Here is a 20,694-nt window from a genome sequence, read left to right as displayed (position 1 = left end):
ATGAATGATAATCAACTGTTTCATGGATTTATTGCTGTTCCCTTGGTAACAAGAAGGAAACCCTTTGCCCTTCTAGCCTCCTGGCATCGGTGTGGATCCAACTACTTAGCCTTCAGGGAGGGGTGTGTACAGAGTAATATTGTAAAATAACATGATTCATTTAACTATTTTGGTTACATATGATACACAATTATATTTAAAGTGTATGTTAACGTGTTATACTTTATTTCAATTGCTGTAAGTGAATTATTTATGTTATTTAAGTGTCGTGCATTTTAATATCCCCCTCCGTGTGACATCACATTGACGACAGCGCAGTAAGCTGTCAATAGCTTGTTGCTCAAATCAGTGTAGTGTCACAAAGTAACAGCTGTTAGGAATCACTTCCTTGCACCTTTATAAAACATTAAGCCGCCATTTATTACACCCACTTGGCTCGTCGGGCGGTCATTTCGGGGCAAAAACGTGTCCGACGTGTCCGAGCCGTCCGTATCCACCCCCACCCCTGCGGCGGGGAAGCAGCGGTCCATCCGCGGCGATGAGGTAAGCAACTTCTCGCCCGGCTAACCGGAGCTAGCCGTTAGCATGAAGCTAACGCTGACGTTCATTACATATGCACAGACAGCTAGCTAAAGCAACACGGGCTGCTAATGCTAATGCTAATGCTAATGCTACCGTCACAACACGCCCAATGTTAACAGCAGTGACGTTCAATAACGACTCGCCTGTCGTCTTTGCGACATTATATTCACAAAGTGAGACGTCGTCGATACTTTTGTAAAGATGACATTATTCTCAAATTAACCGTGATTGGGCTTCTTTTTAGTCACGATTCTGTCAGTCATAAACACAGGAAATGCAAGCTAGACATGTTTTCATAGAGGTTAAATTGTGTCCACAAGAATGAGTTGTACATTAACTGGTTTGTCTTTTAAGCTAACACCAGTCTACATTTTAGGTTGTCACCTTGAAATTATTATACATGTTTATATATGTCATAAATTGACTTCATGTACTGAATGTGCAGTTTTTAAAGCACATAATGCCTTACACGGTTATGACAAAAATGCTAATATGAAGTAAAACCATGTGTATTTTACTAGTTACATAATTAGACTTCTGAAGTGCGCATTAAACAAAGCAAACTTTAAAGCTGCTGTATGTCAAAGAGCTATAGCTTTCCAATATACTGCAAGTATTACATCTCGACTACTTCCTGCTTTGAATATGTAAGCTACGCCCGACCTAACACGGCTAATTGCTTTTCTTGTCAGCTAATTCAGGATAGCGATTTGACAAAGTTTAGCTACTAACATTAGCTATCATTGACAACATCATGACTGCACATTTTCCGTTGTTTCTCTTAAGACTGCTATTGCGGGATAGAAATCTACGTGAATACCAGACAGCACAGTAAATTTCTTTTTTTATGCAGTTTTAATTCATAATTGTGAAAAATATAGTCAAAGCCAAGATAAAATCTTAAACTTCAAAGCCGATCACACACACTTGAACAGGATTCATGCCATATTTCCTGCCATATTTCAAATATGTATACTTGTAGATTCCTAGTTTCCGTCATGAAGGAAAGTAAAGTTTCATTCTAAGCCAGCAGTGTTTTGCAGCAAGCTGTTCAGCCAGCTTTCACTCTTCACTGTGTGTCCCGTTCTCATTTCCTATTGGCTAATTCCACACTGGGAGGGTCTTCCCGGCAGGAAGGGGGGGAGGCTGGGAATGTTTCAGCCTGGACTTGTAGGGCGCTCTGGTTTCACTGTTGTTGAGAAGGAAATGTTTTGAGTTCTTAGCACAAATAGTTAAAGAGATGAGATGCGTTTTGATTGTTTTTATCTTTTTGAAGCTCATTTTGTGGATTGGAAGTGCTGCAGAGAGACAGCACTCTAAGGTAGGTTGGTTGCTTGGGCTCATTTCCTGACTTGTGTGCCCAAAGGAATGTTCTCTTGTGTGCGATGGGATTTCACGATGGCGTGCGACAGTAAGGTCTTAGTCTGCAATCAGGCAAATCTTAAGCCTTTTTCAGTCTTTATATTTGTTAAACCCCGGTTTCCAGTAGATTACCTTCTTAGAATACACTTTATATGCAACTAATCCAATTTTTCCAACCTGACTGTCAACTTCCTGTGTGTGTGCGTGTGTGTGTGTGTGTCATGGCCAAGTGTACACGACTGTGTATCCTGTCTTGTGTTTGACTAAGCCACATGGTGTTTAAACTTTGTCTTAACCTTCTTTATGTTCTTTATGAACTGAAGGTCGACCGACATGAAGCGTAACTGATTAATTTCCTAGTCGTCAAGTCACTATCAGCATGACGTATCTGCCACTTCCTTTCCTGTCCAACTCATCTCTCTATAAATCCCGTAGGACAGTCGCCTGTGTTTTTTTTTTTTCTTCGTCAAACGCGGCAGTTTTTGATTAACATTTTATCCCATTTTTTTGTACACTGTCTAGGTTATTGCGCAGTATAACACATAGTCCGTTTGTCATTCCGCCGTCCGTGTGTCATTCTGCAGAATCGAGTGCCCACACAAAGCACCTTACATGTCGGTGATTGTCCGTCCTTTCATTTTTTATTGGGTCACTGCGAAATAACCCATCATGGGGCCAAAGAAAATTGTGTCATCAGTTTGACAAAGAAAGTGAAAAATACTATTCAGTTGAAGAAAGTACACATATTTCCCTCGCCGCCACTCGCCATTATTGCTATGTGTTTTATACGTAGAAATTATGTTAAATGTTCATTTGTCAATTTTGTTAGTCATGTGTAATTATTTTTGTATTGCTTTCTGCATGTAAAAGTATAATAATTGTTTATAGTATGTATTTTTGTTAATATTTTTGGGTGTCTGTAGCAGAATAATTGAATTGCTTCTGTTTTTGTTACTTTTTAGTTTTCGTCTGACTTTTTGGAACAAACAAAAAACATGGGCTGTTATTTTCTCACCAGGGCAGGGTTTATTCGGGGTGAAAGGTCAATTAACGAGGATGCCTTTATTAGTACAAGTGCATTAAAAATATACTTGTATAAAGGTTGGGCGCTGCAATCTTAGTTTAATTCTTATAATGATGAACCTGATCATTGATTAATCGTGTCTTTACTCATTTGAGCAAAATGGAGTTAATGATTCAGTCAGCAAGTTTTCTGCTAAAAGTAGAGCAATGTCATGTTTACTACTACTGTCATGTGCATTTTCTGCCCTTTAAAAATGCATTTAATGTTAAATTGTTCAAATACTTATTAACAGTCATAAATGAATTTCCGCCAAGTAGGCTTCAATGTTAATACATGGAATATTTCCATAGTTTGAGCATAGAAAACCTGTTTATGAATTTCTAAATATGTTTTTACCATTACTAGAGCCCTGTAGACATGACATGTTTTTATCTTGAGACTGTTTCAAACAGTCTCTTCAGTCTTTTTTCAGTCACTGATGTATGGACATTTGTAATGGTTAAATATATATATATATGATATATATATATATATACATACACACACAGTATATGTGTGTATATGCTTTTGTGAGCAAGGGAGCCTGAGGAAAACAGTTTAGCTCAGACTAGCATAGCATGTGATCACAGTGGAGCTGTTGTTTAGATAATTACCAATAACGACTTAAGGGTGAAGTCTTAGAAATGTTTTGTTTTTAAACAATATGCTTTGGGGGGGGGGGTGTTTGTCCACAAGCTATTAGCTTAAACTATCTGTTTATAGTTTGATTTTTAATAACTATTTGTCAGTGAGACGTTCAAGAGCTCCACCCTCGGCCATGTCTGTGTTGTCATTTCCATGTTAAACCCCAAATAGTGAATTCCATGGTGAAATTCCGTGAGCTAAAGTGATACAGTGGTTAGCGTGTTGGCTTCATAGTCAGGAGGTTGAGGGTTTGATTCCGCTTTTGGGCATCTCAGGGTGGAGTTTGCGTGTTGTCGGCATGTGTCTGTGGGGTTAAGATTCGAACCAGCAAAATAATTCCACTAGTTTCTGAAGCAAGAGATTTCGGTGATATACGGGTCATTACGATAATCGTTAGGACGGAATAACAGCCTCTTTTTTCAGAGCTTCAGTTTACAGAGAAGTTTTGTTGAATTGTGATATTTTTTCTGATACTTGGGTGTTTTTTTTTTACCATTTGTTTGTGTCTTTTGTTGTGTTTGTCTGTTTTGGAAGTGGCAAAAAAATGTAAAACGTGGTATCTATAGATAAATATTGTCTCCTATTAATGTGTTTGCCAAATGTACATCTATGAAAAAAATAAAATGAATGGTTTTTTTTTGTCTTTCAGCTCACCGGTCTAAAGTGCCTTTGAGAAGAAGTTGGTTGTTTCATGTGGAAAGCCTGTTTTTTTCTTTGAGGCCAACAAAAACATCATAGCTCACCTGGAGGCCGCTACTTTGCACGCCATCAAAGCCGGATAATGGTCTGAAAAAGCAACCAGCCGTGCATAGTTTTTCAAAGAAAAGCCAACGAGTGGCGGTGTCTGACTAGATGGGTCATCTCCACCTCAGTGACCCTCCATCTGATCCTTCCGCTCCAGCTGATGGAGCACTCATCAGCTTGTTTTAGGAGAGGACTTTGAGCTCACATCCAAATCCTGTGATCTGCCTTCCGCTTTCGGTGCATTAAGAAGATTGTCTTTACAATAATAATAAAAAAAAAAACATTTAACGAACATTTTATGATTAAAAATCTTTGGACATGGCGTCGCTGAACCTTTCATCAGGAAGAGACACAAAATGGCTAACCCTGGAAGTGTGTCGACAGTTCCAGCGAGGAAATTGTTCACGCAGCGATGAGGAGTGCAAATTTGCTCACCCGCCAAAGAGCTGCCAAGTGGAAAATGGGAGGGTCATCGCCTGTTTTGACTCACTAAAGGTAAGGATTCTTCAGTTTTGTTGTTGTTGCTGCTAGACGTTCTGCCTTGTTGTCAGAAGTGTCCCTTTTATCTGCGCTCGCTACGAAGATGTTTTGGTTTGTGCGCAAATGGCATCTGCTTGCCATGTGATCTCGCAATGAGCGTCCCGTGACTTTCACAGGAGGCAAGCATCTACCGCTGACCTCACTCTGGATGTATTGTTTGTAACACTGCTCCTGAGGTCACAACCATGAAGAAAAGCCTTATTGATCTTATTGAGAGATGCATTGTTTCATGACCTTCATAAGGGACTTTCCTGTACAGCGTTAGCATTCTAATACACAAATGGATTAAACAAAAACAAACTTTTATACTGCCGATTTTGATACCGATCACCAATGAGTGAGATGGACTGATACCAGTCACATGGCTTAATCGTAATTTTTTTCAATATATTTGTGATTGGCGCCGTTTGCTTTGGGGGGAAAATTTCAAGGGCACCTGGTTTTGATTTTTTTTTTTCATGGGGCCCAGAATGACTGCCTGCACCCATGCTGTTGTTTACATATCGACCTTTACTGTGGTTGCCACAAGATCTTGTGAGATTATATTGTCATATTTTTTCTATCATATCATATATTTTTAAATTGTGCTTGTTATAACAAGCAGAAGTCCAGAGTGCTTCTGTAGGCCTACTTTGAAATCATTTAAACACTGAACTACATCGGCCTTTTTGAGTAGTTCCAGTATTTGTGTAAAATTAAAAGAAGACGTAGCCAATTTTAACCTAAAAAAAAGGACATCAGAGTTCCCTAACTGCATATCAATGACATTTGCTCAATGTCATTTACGTCACTCGACTCACCACAGGCAATTCAATAATGCTTGCGCTGAATTAATGTCATCAGTTTGTCTACTGGTGATGTGTTGCCCTTTTTTTTTTGGAGAATAGAATTAGCAACAATATAATTTGAATATTTTTATGAACATTTTTTTTCCTGTGTTCTCCATCTGTGAATGGCTTCCCTCTCCTTACGACCTTATATGCAGCCAGTGCCACATCACTCAACTGTAATTGAGTTTGGAACGTTCATCCACTTCTTGATGAACTTCTTGAAAGTATGTTTGCTCTGCGTGGAGCTCTATGTGATCAGTATTGGCCGATCTCAGTCATGGATGATTATGTCCAAATTGTGTAAAAAAAAAAAAATCCTGATCAGAACATAATCACCTAAACCAGGGGTCTCAAACACGCGTGCCAAATGTGGCCCGCAGGACACTAGTTTGAGGCCCCCGCCTTGATATGAAAGTTTAATGTTAGTGCGGCCCGCGCAAGTTTGATATGGATGCTGTATGGTATCATGTACCCAGAAAAAATTATTACGTTTGATTCATGTTCATGTTAAAGGTTAAATAACTGTTAATAGTTATCCTCCCTATCCGTGTGGAAGTGGTAAGTTTGATATGGATGCTGTATGGTATCATGTACCCAGAAAAAATTATTACGTTTGATTAATGTTCATGTTAAAGGTTAAATAACTGTTAATAGTTATCCTCCCTATCCGTGTGGAAGTGGTAAGTTTTTGGCTTTTTAAGTTTAAAGGAAATAACTTGAAGGCTACCGTTTAGGTCGCTAGCTCTCTAGTTTGCGAGTTAGCATGTGTCTCAAGACCCTGCAGTTGCGCAATATGTTGTAAATAAAAAGAGTATGAATGTGACTATAGTTGTGTTTTGTCATGTCTACAGGGCTCTAATAATGCTTTGTTCATTTTAATTTGAAAAAAATAATTTGTCTACCCACCAACTATATGTGGTTTCTTAAGTTTTTATTATTTACCGTTTTATTATTATTATTATATTTATTTATTACTGAATGATTGATTTTCGTTATTCTTGATTTGTTTATTTTTCATCTTATTTTGTGCAGAAAAATAAAAATTAAGATATTTGAGAACAGTGGAATGTTTTATCAGAGCTTTTATTTTATAAAATCGGAACCAAAGCACTGAAAAAGTTTGTATATTTTTCTCTTTTTAATAAATGCGTTTTTTTTTTTTGGGAAAACCTGATGTGGCCCAGTCTCACCCAGACCCTAGCTCCAGTGGCCCCCAAGTAAATTGAGTTTGAGACCCCTGACCGTATGAAACGTATGCAGTATATACAATTGCTTAGGCACTGCAAAACATCACTTCTAAAGTCTATAACAGGTCTGCCAAACTTTAAATTAAGTTTAATTGTTGTTTAAACCCTGCAGTTGTCTCCATCCACAAATCAGTTTCAGTTCGAGTTTGTTCTTCACTGTCGGAACAGCAATTATTTACTTGTATGGTGTGAAGCATAAGCCTCCAGTGAGCACTAGAGGGAACTAGACACCAACCACTTCATTGTGATTTGCACACTGATGATGCCACTGTGGAGGAGTGCGGGGATGATTATTCTGTTGATGGAATTTTGCCCAAGAATCTCTGCGCTGAGGGAAAATTGAATTTTATGAGTGTCCCTATCTTAATGTTCATTTTCCACCCCCATTGTTCTCTGAATGCAGGGCCGATGCTCCAGAGAAAATTGCAAGTACCTTCATCCGCCTTCGCACTTAAAGACCCAGTTGGAAATAAACGGGCGCAACAATCTCATCCAGCAGAAGACAGCAGCTGCAGTGCTTGCTCAGCAGATGCAGCTCATGATCCCTACAGCCGGTCTCCAGTCTGTGGTAAGCAGCACACACACGGATCGCGAGGAGGAGTAGCTATTCCACCCTGTGTTTATCTCCTCACCTCACAACCATCATTTCCCCGCTACGCCAGGGTCTTGGCACAAACTCCGGTCTGGGCTACGGTTCGTACTTGACACCCCTGAGCCACGGGATGAGCCTGGTCCCCACAGACATCCTCCCCAGCAGCCAGGTTCTTGTTCAAGGGAGCTCGCCTGTCGCGGTCCAGAGCTCGCCTTCTTCCCCCTCACAGAAGCTCCAGCGCACTGACAAACTGGAGGTACAGCATACCATTACACGTTATACATATTATCATATATAAGAATATGAAATAGACCAGGGTTCAATTCCACCCTCGGCCATCTCTGTGTGGAGTTTGCATGTTCTCCCCGTGCATGCGTGGGTTTTCTCCGGGTACTCCGGTTTCCTCCCACATTCCAAAAACATGCTAGGTTAATCGGCCACTCCAAATTGTATGAATGTGAGTGTGAATGGTTGTTTGTCTTTATGTGCCAGGGGAGGATGTGAATAGGTGACCGTATTTTTCATTCATTCATTTTCTACCGCTTTTCCTCACGAGGGTCGCGGGGGTGCTGGAGCCTATCCCAGCTGTCTTCGGGCGTAAGGCGGGGTACACCCTGGACTGGTGGCCAGCCAATCACAGGGCACATATAGACAAACAACCATTCACACTCACATTCATACCTATGGACAATTTGGAGTCGCTAATTAACCTAGCATGTTTTTGGAATGTGGGAGGAAACCGGAGTACCCGGAGAAAACCCACACATGCACGGGGAGAACATGCAAACTCCACACAGAGGGTGGGATTGAACCCTGGTCTCCTAGCTGTGAGGTCTGCGCGCTAACCCCTAGACCACCGTGCCGCCCTGGTGACCGTATTTTAATCACCAAAAACCAGGTAATGACATATTCAAACATAACTTGCTTTATCATTTCAATACATACGTATGTGTGTGTACATTGTGTATATACAAAATAAGCAATATTACAGAATAAAGTGACTTGTAAGTGTTTTTATTTTTGCTTTTTCCCGAGTAGCCAGGAGCATATGTAAAAACAAAAATTAATGTGCAAAATACATACATACATTATTAACAGTAATATTATTATTATTATTGCTGGTCTATTAGTAGAAAAAAGGACAATTGTGACTATAACCATAGAGCAGGAAATGGAACCTATTGCATACCTCATTCATTCATTTTCTACCGCTTATCCTCACAAGGGTTGCGGGGGGTGCTGGAGCCTATCCCAGCTGTCTTCGGGCGAGAGGCGGGCGGGGTACACCCTGGACTGGTGGCCAGCCAATCACAGGGCACATATAGACAAACAACCATTCACACTCACATTCATACCTATGGACAATTTGGAGTCGCTAATTAATCTAGCATGTTTTTGGAATGCGGGAGGAAACCGGGGAAAAAAACGAGGAGAACATGCAAACTCCACACAGAGATGTCTGAGTTTGGGACTTTAGAAGAACTATGCTCGTCAAATTGCTCGTTTTACCATCTGACATTTTGCCGTCATCATTGCAGGTGTGCCGCGAGTTCCAACGGGGAACCTGCGCCCGAGGGGAGACCGACTGCCGCTTCGCCCACCCCAGCGACAGCCCCATGATCGACACCATCGACAACACCGTCACGGTTTGCATGGACTACATCAAGAGTCGCTGCACCCGGGACAAGTGCAAGTATTTTCACCCGCCCGCGCACTTGCAGGCCAAAATTAAGTCCAGTCAACATCAGACGGCTATGACTGCTCAGGCCACAGCTGCAGCCGTGGTAAGGCACTCCCGTTCTTCCTTATCTATCAGTACCGATGACCTTATTGAATTTATGTTTTAAGGATAGCTATTATTATAGTTATTCATCTCTATACTAAATTCAGGATGCAATTCAAAGTGTTTAACTCAGATGTGATCTTTGTTATGTGTGTTGTTCTCCATAGACCCATCTGTGTTTATATTTCAAACCATATTTTTTTGTTTTTCACGTCACTTGTGTTGAAGTTTTCCTGCATGGCTCTTATATAAATATACTTGGGATAACTTTTGATATTTTTCTTCACTAAACATATACAGTATGACACATCTGCTTTTTTTTTTAAATAACACAGCTGGACAGATGCTATGTTGTGTTATGATTTTTAGTGCTTTTTTCATCACATTTCCCTCTATATTTATATGAATCCATATTTCCCACAGTGTTATTATTATTAATAGTGTTAAACAAATTGCTAATGTTATATATATATATATATTATTTAATGGGACATTCGAGTTACTGTGCATGCAAATTGTGTTTTATGTGGTATACTACATTCAGCTTATTTTTGTTTCCCCCCTTCTCATCTATGCACAACGCTGTCCCCCATGATGCACCTCTGCTTGCTGTATGTTAATACGCTTGAACCCCATTGGCCCACTGCCATCATGTGCTCGCTGTCCGCTCTTAAAAGACTCAGTCGACTGCCAAAGCAATGAAGCGACCCCTCGAGGCAACTGTAGACCTGGTATTTTCACCTTTTGCTTTGCATGTAGCTAGTCAATGATACTGTAATAACGTTTCGTTCTGTCATTGTGAGCTTCCTGTAGTTCTCATTTGTGTCACGTTGGGATCTTAAGAGTTAACATGATACATTATTTCCATTCGTATTTGTATCCTGAAACCATAAGTGCATGCTGTGTAATTAACAGTCACATTTGTTGTCTAGTTGTATTCTTTTTTTTTTTTCTTTTTCAAGTAGCCACCGTATATTAATTAACAACATGGTTTTCAATGAGTCCTGTTTGTTTCCTTTCCCCTTCCCCCGAACACTTTCAGGGTTTCCCCCACAGCATCCTACAACCTCTGCCAAAGAGACCAGCTCTGGAGAAGAGCAACTGGGCAAACTCGCTGCTCAACCCCAGTTTGTTGCACTATCAGCAGGCTTTGGCCAACACACAACTGCAGCAGCCCACAGCTGCGTTCTACCCTGCAGGTAATTTATTGTATCTTTGTATGTTCGTAGGTGTTTGGACTTGAGTTTACTCTTCGGGTACTACAGTAAACCTCGGATATATCGGATTCAATTGTTCCCACTGGTTTTGTCCGATATAAGCGGAATCCGTTATATGCGTAAATGTCCGTTTTACGCATATATATCGGATTTATATCCGGTATATGCGTAAATTGGATTTTATCCGTTATAAAAAGGCATTTACTTGACTATGTTTCCAATGTACCTGGACTAGGCAATGAAAAGACACGTAAGGTAATGAGAATTTAACTTTATTGGACTCTGAGCATAACAAATTGTTAATTAAGCTAGGCCCCGTTACGCCCGTCAGGCCTACGTTATTTCCAATAGTGAGGTTAAGATCTCATTCACTGCTGTGCTAGTATTATTGACGTCACTCACTTTTATATTTGTCCGAAATCTGGAGCCAGGAGAAAGACAATAGCCAGTGACATCAACAAGATTAGCATAACGATGCGGCCATCCGATATATGCAAGGGAAATTTAATGGAAATGCATTGGAACGGGACTGGAGATTTTGTCCGAAATAGGCGAAAATCCGATATATGCAATGAATTTTTATTGGAAATGCATTACAGAAAAATCGGTTCTTTTTTATCTGTCCGTTGTGAGCGAATTTCCGATATATCCGAGTCCGATATATCCGAGGTTTACTGTAGTAAAGTAACCAAATCTAATACCTTAGTAAAGGGACAAACCTATACCATTGTTTCCAGACTATTGAGCGTAAGCCACACCCACTCAATTTAAAGAGGAAAAAACACAAAGCGGAAAATTGCTAAAATTGTATATGACATGTCACCAGAATGTGACCATAAATTCACTGTATAAACGTTAAATACATACAATACAATATTTAAAAAATATTGTATTGTATGCCTTCATGTACCCCCAGAGGTACCAGTACTCCCATTTAGGAACCAGCGGTCATTTAAGGACAGTGGTTCTGCATCACTTTGTTGCCACCGGTTCCTAAGTATATATCTTAGTACAGTAAACCTCGGATATATCGGAAATTCGCTCACAACGGACAGATAAAAAAGAACCGATTTTTCTGTAATGCATTTCCAATAAAAATTCATTGCATATATTGGATTTTTTATAACGGATTTCGCCTATTTCGGACAAAATCTCCAGTCCCGTTCCAATGCATTTCCATTAAATTTCCCTCGCATATATCGGATGGCCGCATCGTGGCGCTCCGATTCGCCGAATCGTGACAGGCCGCTATACGACGTCATTTGCAGCGTTGCCTGCGCGTCCAGGTACATTGGAAACATAGTCAAGGAAGTGCCTTTTTCATAACGGATAAAATCCGATTTACGCATATACCGGATATAAATCTGATATATGCGTAAAACGGACATTTTCCGGTATACGCATATAACGGATTTCGCTTATATCGGACAAAACCAGTGGGAACAATTGAATCCGATATATCCGAGGTTTACTGTATATATATATATATATATATATGTATGTAAATATTTTTGTTGCGTTGTGGCATAGATGTGTGAAAGTTATGCTTGTGAAATGTATCGTTTCACAAAAAGCAGTTTTTTTTTGTTGCTGTTGAAAACTGACATTTTGCTGACACCTTCCGATGCTCTACTACTGATTACTAAAGAATAGGAAAAGGTAGAAAGAAATGTTTTTCTGAGTTGAATCTTTCTTTTGCCGGGTTCCAAGTTCAGAACATAAGCCCTAGAACACAAATACCCAGTCGCAATGAGAGGGGTGTCTTTTCACTGAAGGAGTTAATTAGTACATGTTGCAGTTGCACATAATCTCACATTCACTGTTATTCAATGCCGGTGCCTTTTTTTTCAATCAAATGACATCTCCACTATTACACAAGCCCGGCGGAGTGACTTTGCTCCTCGGTAATGAACGTATAATCAATGAGTGCCCTTCAACCATCATGACTTTGTCGTCTTCTAACAGACGCTGACATTCAGCAGCAGGACGACGGCTGCTACCTAGCAACATTGTAGTTGACATGGCAACTCCTTATTTGTTGACCACCCGACAGTATTGGCTCTGCACCTGTTGTTGTTTTTTTTTTTCTTCTTCTTTCGAGCTCGTAAAATTGAACTAGAAAGACAAGCAATTTTGTTTTGAGTATAGCTCTTGCAATGTTTCAAGCATTTTTATTATATTAAGAGGTATTTTTTTTGTCGTTGTGCTAACAGGTTCTCTTTTATGTATGACTCCTGCAAACAGTGTCGGTAAGTCCCATCCCCCTGTCTCACAGTCCACAATACGTATATATTTTGCACCATTACCGTGATCATTCATTATTGCAATCAGGATCACACACACACACACACACACACACACAAATATCATGTCATTTTATTTTAATGTTGCGATTGCGGTGTTGTTTTGCAACATACGTTTATTTGTTGTGATACGCCATTAATGTATTATTAGGTATTACCACAGCTACATAAGTAATACAGTATATATTAATATACACTCACCACTTTGTTAGGTACACCTGCACAATGCAGTGACATTTAAAAAAAAAATGGCAAAACATAATATATATATTCATAATAAAATAATATAAATTAAATATGTTAGCAGCTAGGAGACCAGGGTTCAATTCCACCCTCGGCCATCTCTGTGTGGAGTTTGCATGTTCTCCCCGTGCATGCGTGGGTTTTTTCCGGTTTCCTCCCACATTCCAAAAACATGCTAGGTTAATTAGCGACTCCAAATTGTCCATAGGTATGAATGTGAGTGTGAATGGTTGTTTGTCTATATGTGCCCTGTGATTGATTGGCTGGCGACCAGTCCAGAGTGTGCCCCGCCTCTCGCCCGAAGGCAGCTGGGATAGGCTCCAGCAACCCCTGCGACCCTCGTGAGGAAAAGCGGTAGAAAATGAATGAATGAATGTTAGCAGCTAGGAGACCAGGGTTCAATTCCACCCTCGGCCATCTCTGTGTGGAGTTTGCATGTTCTCCCCGTGCATGCGTGGGTTTTCTCCGGGTACTCCGGTTTCCTCCCACATTCCAAAAACATGCTAGGTTAATTAGCGACTCCAAATTGTCCATAGGTATGAATGTGAGTGTGAATGGTTGTTTGTCTATATGTGCCCTGTGATTGGCTGGCCACCAGTCCAGGGTGTGTACCCCGCCTCTCGCTTGAAGGCAGCTGGGATAGGCTCCAGCACCCCCCGCGACCCTCGTGAGGAAAAGCGGTAGAAAATGAATGAATGAATGTTAGCAGCTAGGAGACCAGGGTTCAATTCCACCCTCGGCCATCTCCGTGTGGAGTTTGCATGTTCTCCCCCGTGCATGCGTGGGTTTTCTCCGGGTACTCCGGTTTCCTCCCACGTTCCAAAAAAAAAACATGCTAGGTTAATTAGCGACTCCAAATTGTCCATAGGTATGAATGTGAGTGTGAATTGTTGTTTGTCTCTATGTGCCCTGTGATTGGCTGGCCACCAGTCCAGGGTGTGCCCCGCCTCTCGCCCGAAGGCAGCTGGGATAGGCTCCAGCAACTCCCGTGACCCTCGTGAGGAAAAGCGGTAGAAAATGAATGAATGAAAAATAGAAAATCAAAGTATGATTTGTGAGTGTATTTATGAGATTTGACAACACATAAAGTTGAGTGTTATTTTTGAAAAAGCTGTGCTAATACTTAGCGGTGTTGCTGTACGTGTCATTGCTTCTGGGATGTCATACGTCTTAATTGTACGTACTTCTTATCAGCCCTCCCCCTGATATATCTTCCCCTCTGCCTTGCTTCGCTGCGTAATCTCATGCCAGCTGCAAGTCTATCTAACCCAGTGATGCTTAGCCACTAACGTCATTTTGTATTAGCCTGGCAATAGACATTAAAACACCTCGCTATGGTTATCGTAACGCTCCACCTGCCTTCTCATTGCTTTCATGGTTCCCCTTCCTGAACAAGTCCCCATGATGTACAGTGCTACGCCTGCTAGTGTCTCTGCAGCAACTTCTCCCGCCACAAGTGTCCCCTACGCAGCAACAGCACCAACCAATCAGGTTTGCTCCTTTTTTGTTTTTGTTTTTGTTTTTTTCTTTAAGGCTTTTAGTCGAGACAACCTTGTGCTTTTTTAAATCGACGGAGTCGCTTCGTGTCCCTGCTTGCATCGGCTGTCATTGAGCTTCATGTGCCTTCGACTGGCTACTAGGACAGGCTACACTTGTAGAGAACACTTTCACGTCTGCAAATACTTCTGTGTCAATGATTTCCGCATGCCTTTTTTTTAATTTTTTTTTTGCTCTTCACAATGTCTTTGTCATTACATAGAATACAGTACTTCCACAAATGTGTTCCCAGGTAGCGAGGTCGTGCAATATGAATTTCAATATATAGTAAATATTTGTACAATTTGGAAATATATGGAAGTGTGGCAAAGCACAAGTCTAAAAGATTACCCCCGTAAGTGTGTTGTAATGATTTTTTTTTTGTTTTGTTTTTGTGAGGCCACTACACAAAAGTATCAGTTGTGGCAAAGAGGGACAAGTGTGATGATAACCATAGAAAAGAAACAAGAAAATAGCACATACTGTTCTCTCTTCAAGGCTTAGCACATTGTGGCTACAAAGTCTATATCAGAGTTGGAATTGGCAGCTAAGTAAGCTGCTTTTTAGTTTTAATGTGAAGAGACTCACCTCCCAGACACGTGAAGTAGTCATTCGCCATGACATCGTATCGTTTTCACGTTTACATTGGTTCGCACAGGAGGCCAAACAATGTATTTGATTTTTGTAAGCTTAACTTTGATCCGGCTGCATGGTGTATTAGTGGTTAGCGCACAGGCCACATAGCTAGGAGACCCGAGTTCAATCCCACCCTCGGCCATCTCTGTGTGGAGTTTGCATGTTCTACGTAAGGGTAAAAATGGTGACAAATATGTGATGATAACCATAGAACCAAAAAAAAACATTAAAAAGTACAATTTGAGTAATGTGATATGAAATTAATTAATTCAAACTCGGCTGCATGGTGCACAAGTGGTTAGCGCGCAGGCCTCACAGCGAGGAGACCAGGAGCGAGTTCGATTCCACCTTCGGTCATCTCTGTGTGGAGTTTCCATGTTCTCCCCGTGCATGCGTCGGTTTCCTCCCACATTCCAAAAACATGCTAGGTTAATTGGCGACTCTAAATTGTCCATAGGGATAAATGGGATTGAGAAAAGTTGTTTGTGCCCTGCGATTGGCTGTCTACCAGTTCAGGGTGCAGCCCGCCTCCCTCCCAATGTCAGCTGGGATAGGCTCCAGCATACCGGCATTGGAAATTAATTCATGTTTATACCGACAGCTAAGACAAAAAGTCCCTATATGAAATGTCTTTAAACACTACACCTACATTAAAATTACTTTATACTATACATTTATTTTAAAATGTGTTTTATAAAAATAAAGTTTATATTCATATAACCTGTACAATTTTTTATAAAAACCTTGACCCTGGAACACATTATTTCATTATTTGTTATGGAAACATTTTCTAAAAACAGGGGAACCTTGGTTTACGTCATGAAACGTTCTCTAACTAAAACACACTCACACCGAATCAATTTTTTTCACAAGAAACAATGTAAATCTAAAGAATCTGTTCCAGAAAGCCAAAAATGTTAACACAAAACACATTTGCTTGGTTTTCCTATGATAGTTTTACATGCAGATAACAATTAGAATCTGCATGTGCAAGTTGAAATCTGAAGTACTGTCAATCATCATTCAATATGCTGGCTCCATATGGCAATATATGACGAGAGAACTGGACACCAGCAACATTTCATCTGGTCACTTCTTTGTCATTTTACAAATTTACTTGTTATGGAAACATTTTCTAAAAACAGGGGAACCTTGGTTTGCGTCATGAAACCGTTCTCTAACCAAAACACACTCTCACCGAATTAATTTTTTTTGATATGGCAATATATGATGAGAGAACTGGTCACTTCTTTGTCATTTTACAAATTTACTTGCTATGGAAACATTTTCTAAAAACAGGGGAACCTTGGTTTGCGTCATGAAACCGTTCTCTAACCAAAACACACTCTCACCGAATCAATTTTTTTCGATATGGCAATTTATGATGAGAGAACTGGACACCAGCAACATTTCATCTGGTCACTTCTTTGTCATTTTACAAATTTACTTGTTATGGAAATATTTTCTAAAAACGGGAACCTTGGTTTGCGTCATGAAACCGTTCTCTAACCAAAACACACTCTCACCCAATCATTTTTTTTTGATATGGCAATATATGACGAGAGAACTGGACACCAACAACATTTCATCTGGTCACTTCTTTGTCATTTTACAAATTTACTTGTTATGGAAACATTTTCTAAAAACAGGGGAACCTTGGTTTGCGTCATGAAACCGTTCTCTAACCAAAACACACTCTCACCGAATCAATTTTTTTCGATATGGCAATATATGATGAGAGAACTGGTTACTTCTTTGTCATTTTACAAATTTACTTGTTATGGAAACATTTTCTAAAAACAGGGGAACCTTGGTTTGCGTCATGAAACCGTTCTCTAACCAAAACACACTCTCACCGAATCAATTTTTTTCGATATGGCAATATATGACGAGAGAACTGGACACCAGCAACATTTCATCTGGTCACTTCTTTGTCATTTTACAAATTTACTTGTTATGGAAACATTTTCTAAAAACAGGGGAACCTTGGTTTGCGTCATGAATTCGTTCTCTAACCAAAACACACTCTCACCGAATCATTTTTTTTCAATATGGCAATATATGATGAGAGAACTGGTCACTTCTTTGTCATTTTACAAATTTACTTGTTGTGGAAACATTTTCTAAAAACAGGGGAACCTTGGTTTGCGTCATGAAACCGTTCTCTAACCAAAACACACTCTCACTGAATCAATTTTTTTCGATATGGCAATATATGATGAGAGAACTGGACACCAGCAACATTTCATCTGGTCACTTCTTTGTCATTTTACAAATTTACTTGTTATGGAAACATTTTCTAAAAACAGGGGAACCTTGGTTTGCGTCATGAAACCGTTCTCTAACCAAAACACACTCTCACCGAATCAATTTTTTTCGATATGGCAATATATGATGAGAGAACTGGTTACTTCTTTGTCATTTTACAAATTTACTTGTTATGGAAACATTTTCTAAAAACAGGGGAACCTTGGTTTGCGTCATGAAACCGTTCTCTAACCAAAACACACTCTCACCGAATCAATTTTTTTCGATATGGCAATATATGATGAGTGAACTGGTTACTTCTTTGTCATTTTACAAATTTACTTGTTATGGAAACATTTTCTAAAAACAGGGGAACCTTGGTTTGCGTCATGAAACCGTTCTCTAACCAAAACACACTCTCACCCAATCATTTTTTTTTGATATGGCAATATATGACGAGAGAACTGGACACCAACAACATTTCATCTGGTCACTTCTTTGTCATTTTACAAATTTACTTCTTTTTGCCCCCCCCGAAACAGATCATTCTGAAGTAACCACCACAAACAGAACACAGTGCCACAGTGCTGCAGTCCAACAACGGCAACCCGTGTGTACATACGGTGTTCACGGCGCACGTCACCTGCAACCAGCATGCTGAATGCATCACCAGTCAATAGGATGGAGTCATCAACGACGTACAGTAGCTCATTTTTTTGAACCGTAAGTGGCACCTGTAAAGTTGTTGTAATAAGCATCATATTTATTCCCCCATAGCAATTGGGAAAAAAAATACAGTAACTCAAACATAGGCAATGTACTGGAATATATAAACATACTATACTAACAGCTATCGGTACAAACATAAATGTTATTTCTTGACATTCTGACGATTGTAAATAGTCAAATCAGATGTGTGTGTGTACATGGTATGGTGGCCATGTGTTCTACTTTCTTGAATGCATCACACAAACAAATGTAACGATTGTTTTTAACCTTATGCCAGATTCAAATTATTTTAAAGAAATAAGCTAAAAGCACTTATATTTCAACTTATATATCCACTTTCTTGGAGATGAAGTCCCGCAGGACTAAGGCCCCCCCCGAAGCGTGCGGCAGTGCTCCCCCACCTGGTGTGCCTTTGCATTGCATAGAAAGTTTGTTCGCTGACATCAAAATTGTAGGACCCCCACACTCGAAGGGTCTCTCTCTCTTTTTCTCTCTCTCTGCTAGTGGACAAAGATTCAACATATATATTTCCCTCTTGGTTACAGACAAAAATAAGCTTTTTAGTCGATAAATTAACATGACGGGCAGTGAAGTGTGACCACGGTGTGGAACCGTTAGTCTAACCGTTCCATCGCTGTCTTTATTTGAATGTTACAAGTGCCTAAAGAGTTGTCATTTTTAAGAGGCTTCGGATGATCTCGCCCTGTTGAATCTATTTAAATCGGATGTAGAAAGACGTCTTAAAATGCTTTTGTGAAGACTTTCATGATTATTTCTTATTTATGTACCCTCATTATTAGCGATTCTTTGATTTTTATTGTATTTCCTATTTAAGATGAGTTTGTAGTTTTGTAGTCTTCCCCAGAAATGTTTCTTAATAGTCAAACGTGACGATAATTAGAATTTAAGGAAAAACGTGAAGTGTAGTACAGGGACATTGTATACATTCTGTTAACCAATTGAAACATTTATTTGTGTCACTGACTGAGCATGTTTTGATTCATTCAGGAAATCTTACTTACAAAGTTATCTTTTATTTCCTCTCCATAATTTCCTATTTTTTATTGTGGATTTTATTGTTGCTGTCTGTCTGTATGTAACATTAACTAAAGAACACACTAAAACATATTTACTCCTTGAATGTAACTTCTTAAAAGTGACTTTTTTTGTTGAGATTTTTCCCTAAGTGAGGGAATTGATCTCACTGCCTACATAAAAGTCGTCAGTTGGTGTTCAGGATGTCGGAGCTCCGAGCAAGACTGTAGAATTGTTGACGTAACAAAAAGTGCATTGTATGTGGGGAAAAAAAAAAAAGTCCTTATCTTGTTAAGAGTCATAATTGTTCCTCTGTCTCTTGTTGCAGTGATGGAAAAAAAAAAAAAAACGTTAGATTGTATTGTCACATATTTCACTTTACGTTACAAGGTTGGACACAGTTCAGTGCATCATATGTGATTTTTTTATTTTGATAGTAGTGATGTCTTTTTCTTAATTTACTGCAGTAAATAATCCACAAAACTTTTCAGATTTCAGGTTTATTTTTAAGAAATGCTACCAAAAATCCTAATTTTGCTTGCCCAGACACAAAAAACAAAACAAAACAGAATGTTCTGTGTGACTGACTGATGGAAAACATTTCCTTTTAAGCACTTTCACAGCAGTCAAGATGCTTTTTTGTCATCTTCGCCTTAGTCTTCATCATATGCTGGTAATTGCATTTAATTCCAAATCAAATAATAGTGTGGGGATAATGATGCACTGATGATGATGATGATGATGATGATGTCATACTGCTATCAATAGTCACATTAATATTAATGTTGATGAAAGGGGCCAGTGTCATCTGCAGCTTTTAACACCGGACCTAACTTTAAAAAATTCATTCTCTCATAATAATTGATCTTAATTTACTGTGTGTAATGATCCATTTCATGTGACTAGTGATTTCTAAATTATATTTAAAAAAAAACAATATTGTCAATAAACACTGTCAAGTAAAGACAATGCTGTCATCTACTGTGTTTTTTTTTTGTTTTAACATTTTACCTTCAAATACTGTAATGGCTTTTATTTAGTTTCATATACTTTCAAATATGTTTTTTTTTTTACTCAATTATTCAACATTTTCATTGAGAATTGTTAAGTACACACTTGGCACAGCAAATACAATCACCATGCTGAGAAGTGTTTCTAATAATTTGTAGTTAAAACATTTAAAATACAACACAAACTACAGTAATTTCAGGCAGTGTCAATCTCTTTCAAATATTTTAAAAACAAATATAATATTTTTCTTGCTTGTGATGTCATTAGATTGTGCTGATGTACCCAATGAGCGTATTTGTAAATAAATAAATACACCATTCTCAAATTTGGGTAGGCAACGACAATGCAG

General features: G+C 39.3%; 1 protein-coding gene across 6 annotated transcripts; it reads left to right on the top strand.

Moving 5' to 3' along the window:
* The first annotated feature begins 319 nt into the window (after positions 1-319).
* Positions 320-19,440, top strand: LOC131135419 (muscleblind-like protein 2a). 6 transcript variants are annotated; one of them, XM_058081217.1, is made up of 10 exons: positions 321-543; positions 1,859-1,903; positions 4,302-4,891; positions 7,417-7,581; positions 7,676-7,861; positions 9,144-9,389; positions 10,066-10,119; positions 10,431-10,587; positions 12,819-12,854; positions 18,113-19,440. In XM_058081217.1, exons 3-10 carry the CDS (start codon positions 4,715-4,717, stop codon positions 18,229-18,231), a joined length of 1,140 nt encoding a protein of 379 aa, XP_057937200.1. In that variant the 5' UTR covers positions 321-543; positions 1,859-1,903; positions 4,302-4,714; the 3' UTR covers positions 18,232-19,440. The 6 variants fall into 6 exon arrangements, with proteins under 6 accessions (XP_057937203.1, XP_057937200.1, XP_057937204.1 ...); XM_058081219.1 differs by lacking the exon at positions 1,859-1,903 and adding an exon at positions 14,548-14,642 and having other exon boundaries at positions 322-543; XM_058081221.1 differs by lacking the exons at positions 1,859-1,903; positions 10,066-10,119 and adding an exon at positions 14,548-14,642.
* Positions 19,441-20,694: the final 1,254 nt, after the last annotated feature.

This window comes from Doryrhamphus excisus, chromosome 9, assembly GCF_030265055.1.
Source record: "Doryrhamphus excisus isolate RoL2022-K1 chromosome 9, RoL_Dexc_1.0, whole genome shotgun sequence".
NCBI lineage: Eukaryota > Metazoa > Chordata > Actinopteri > Syngnathiformes > Syngnathidae > Doryrhamphus > Doryrhamphus excisus.
The sequence above is the reverse complement of the archived record's forward strand: the minus strand, read 5'-3'. Positions and strand labels throughout refer to the sequence as shown.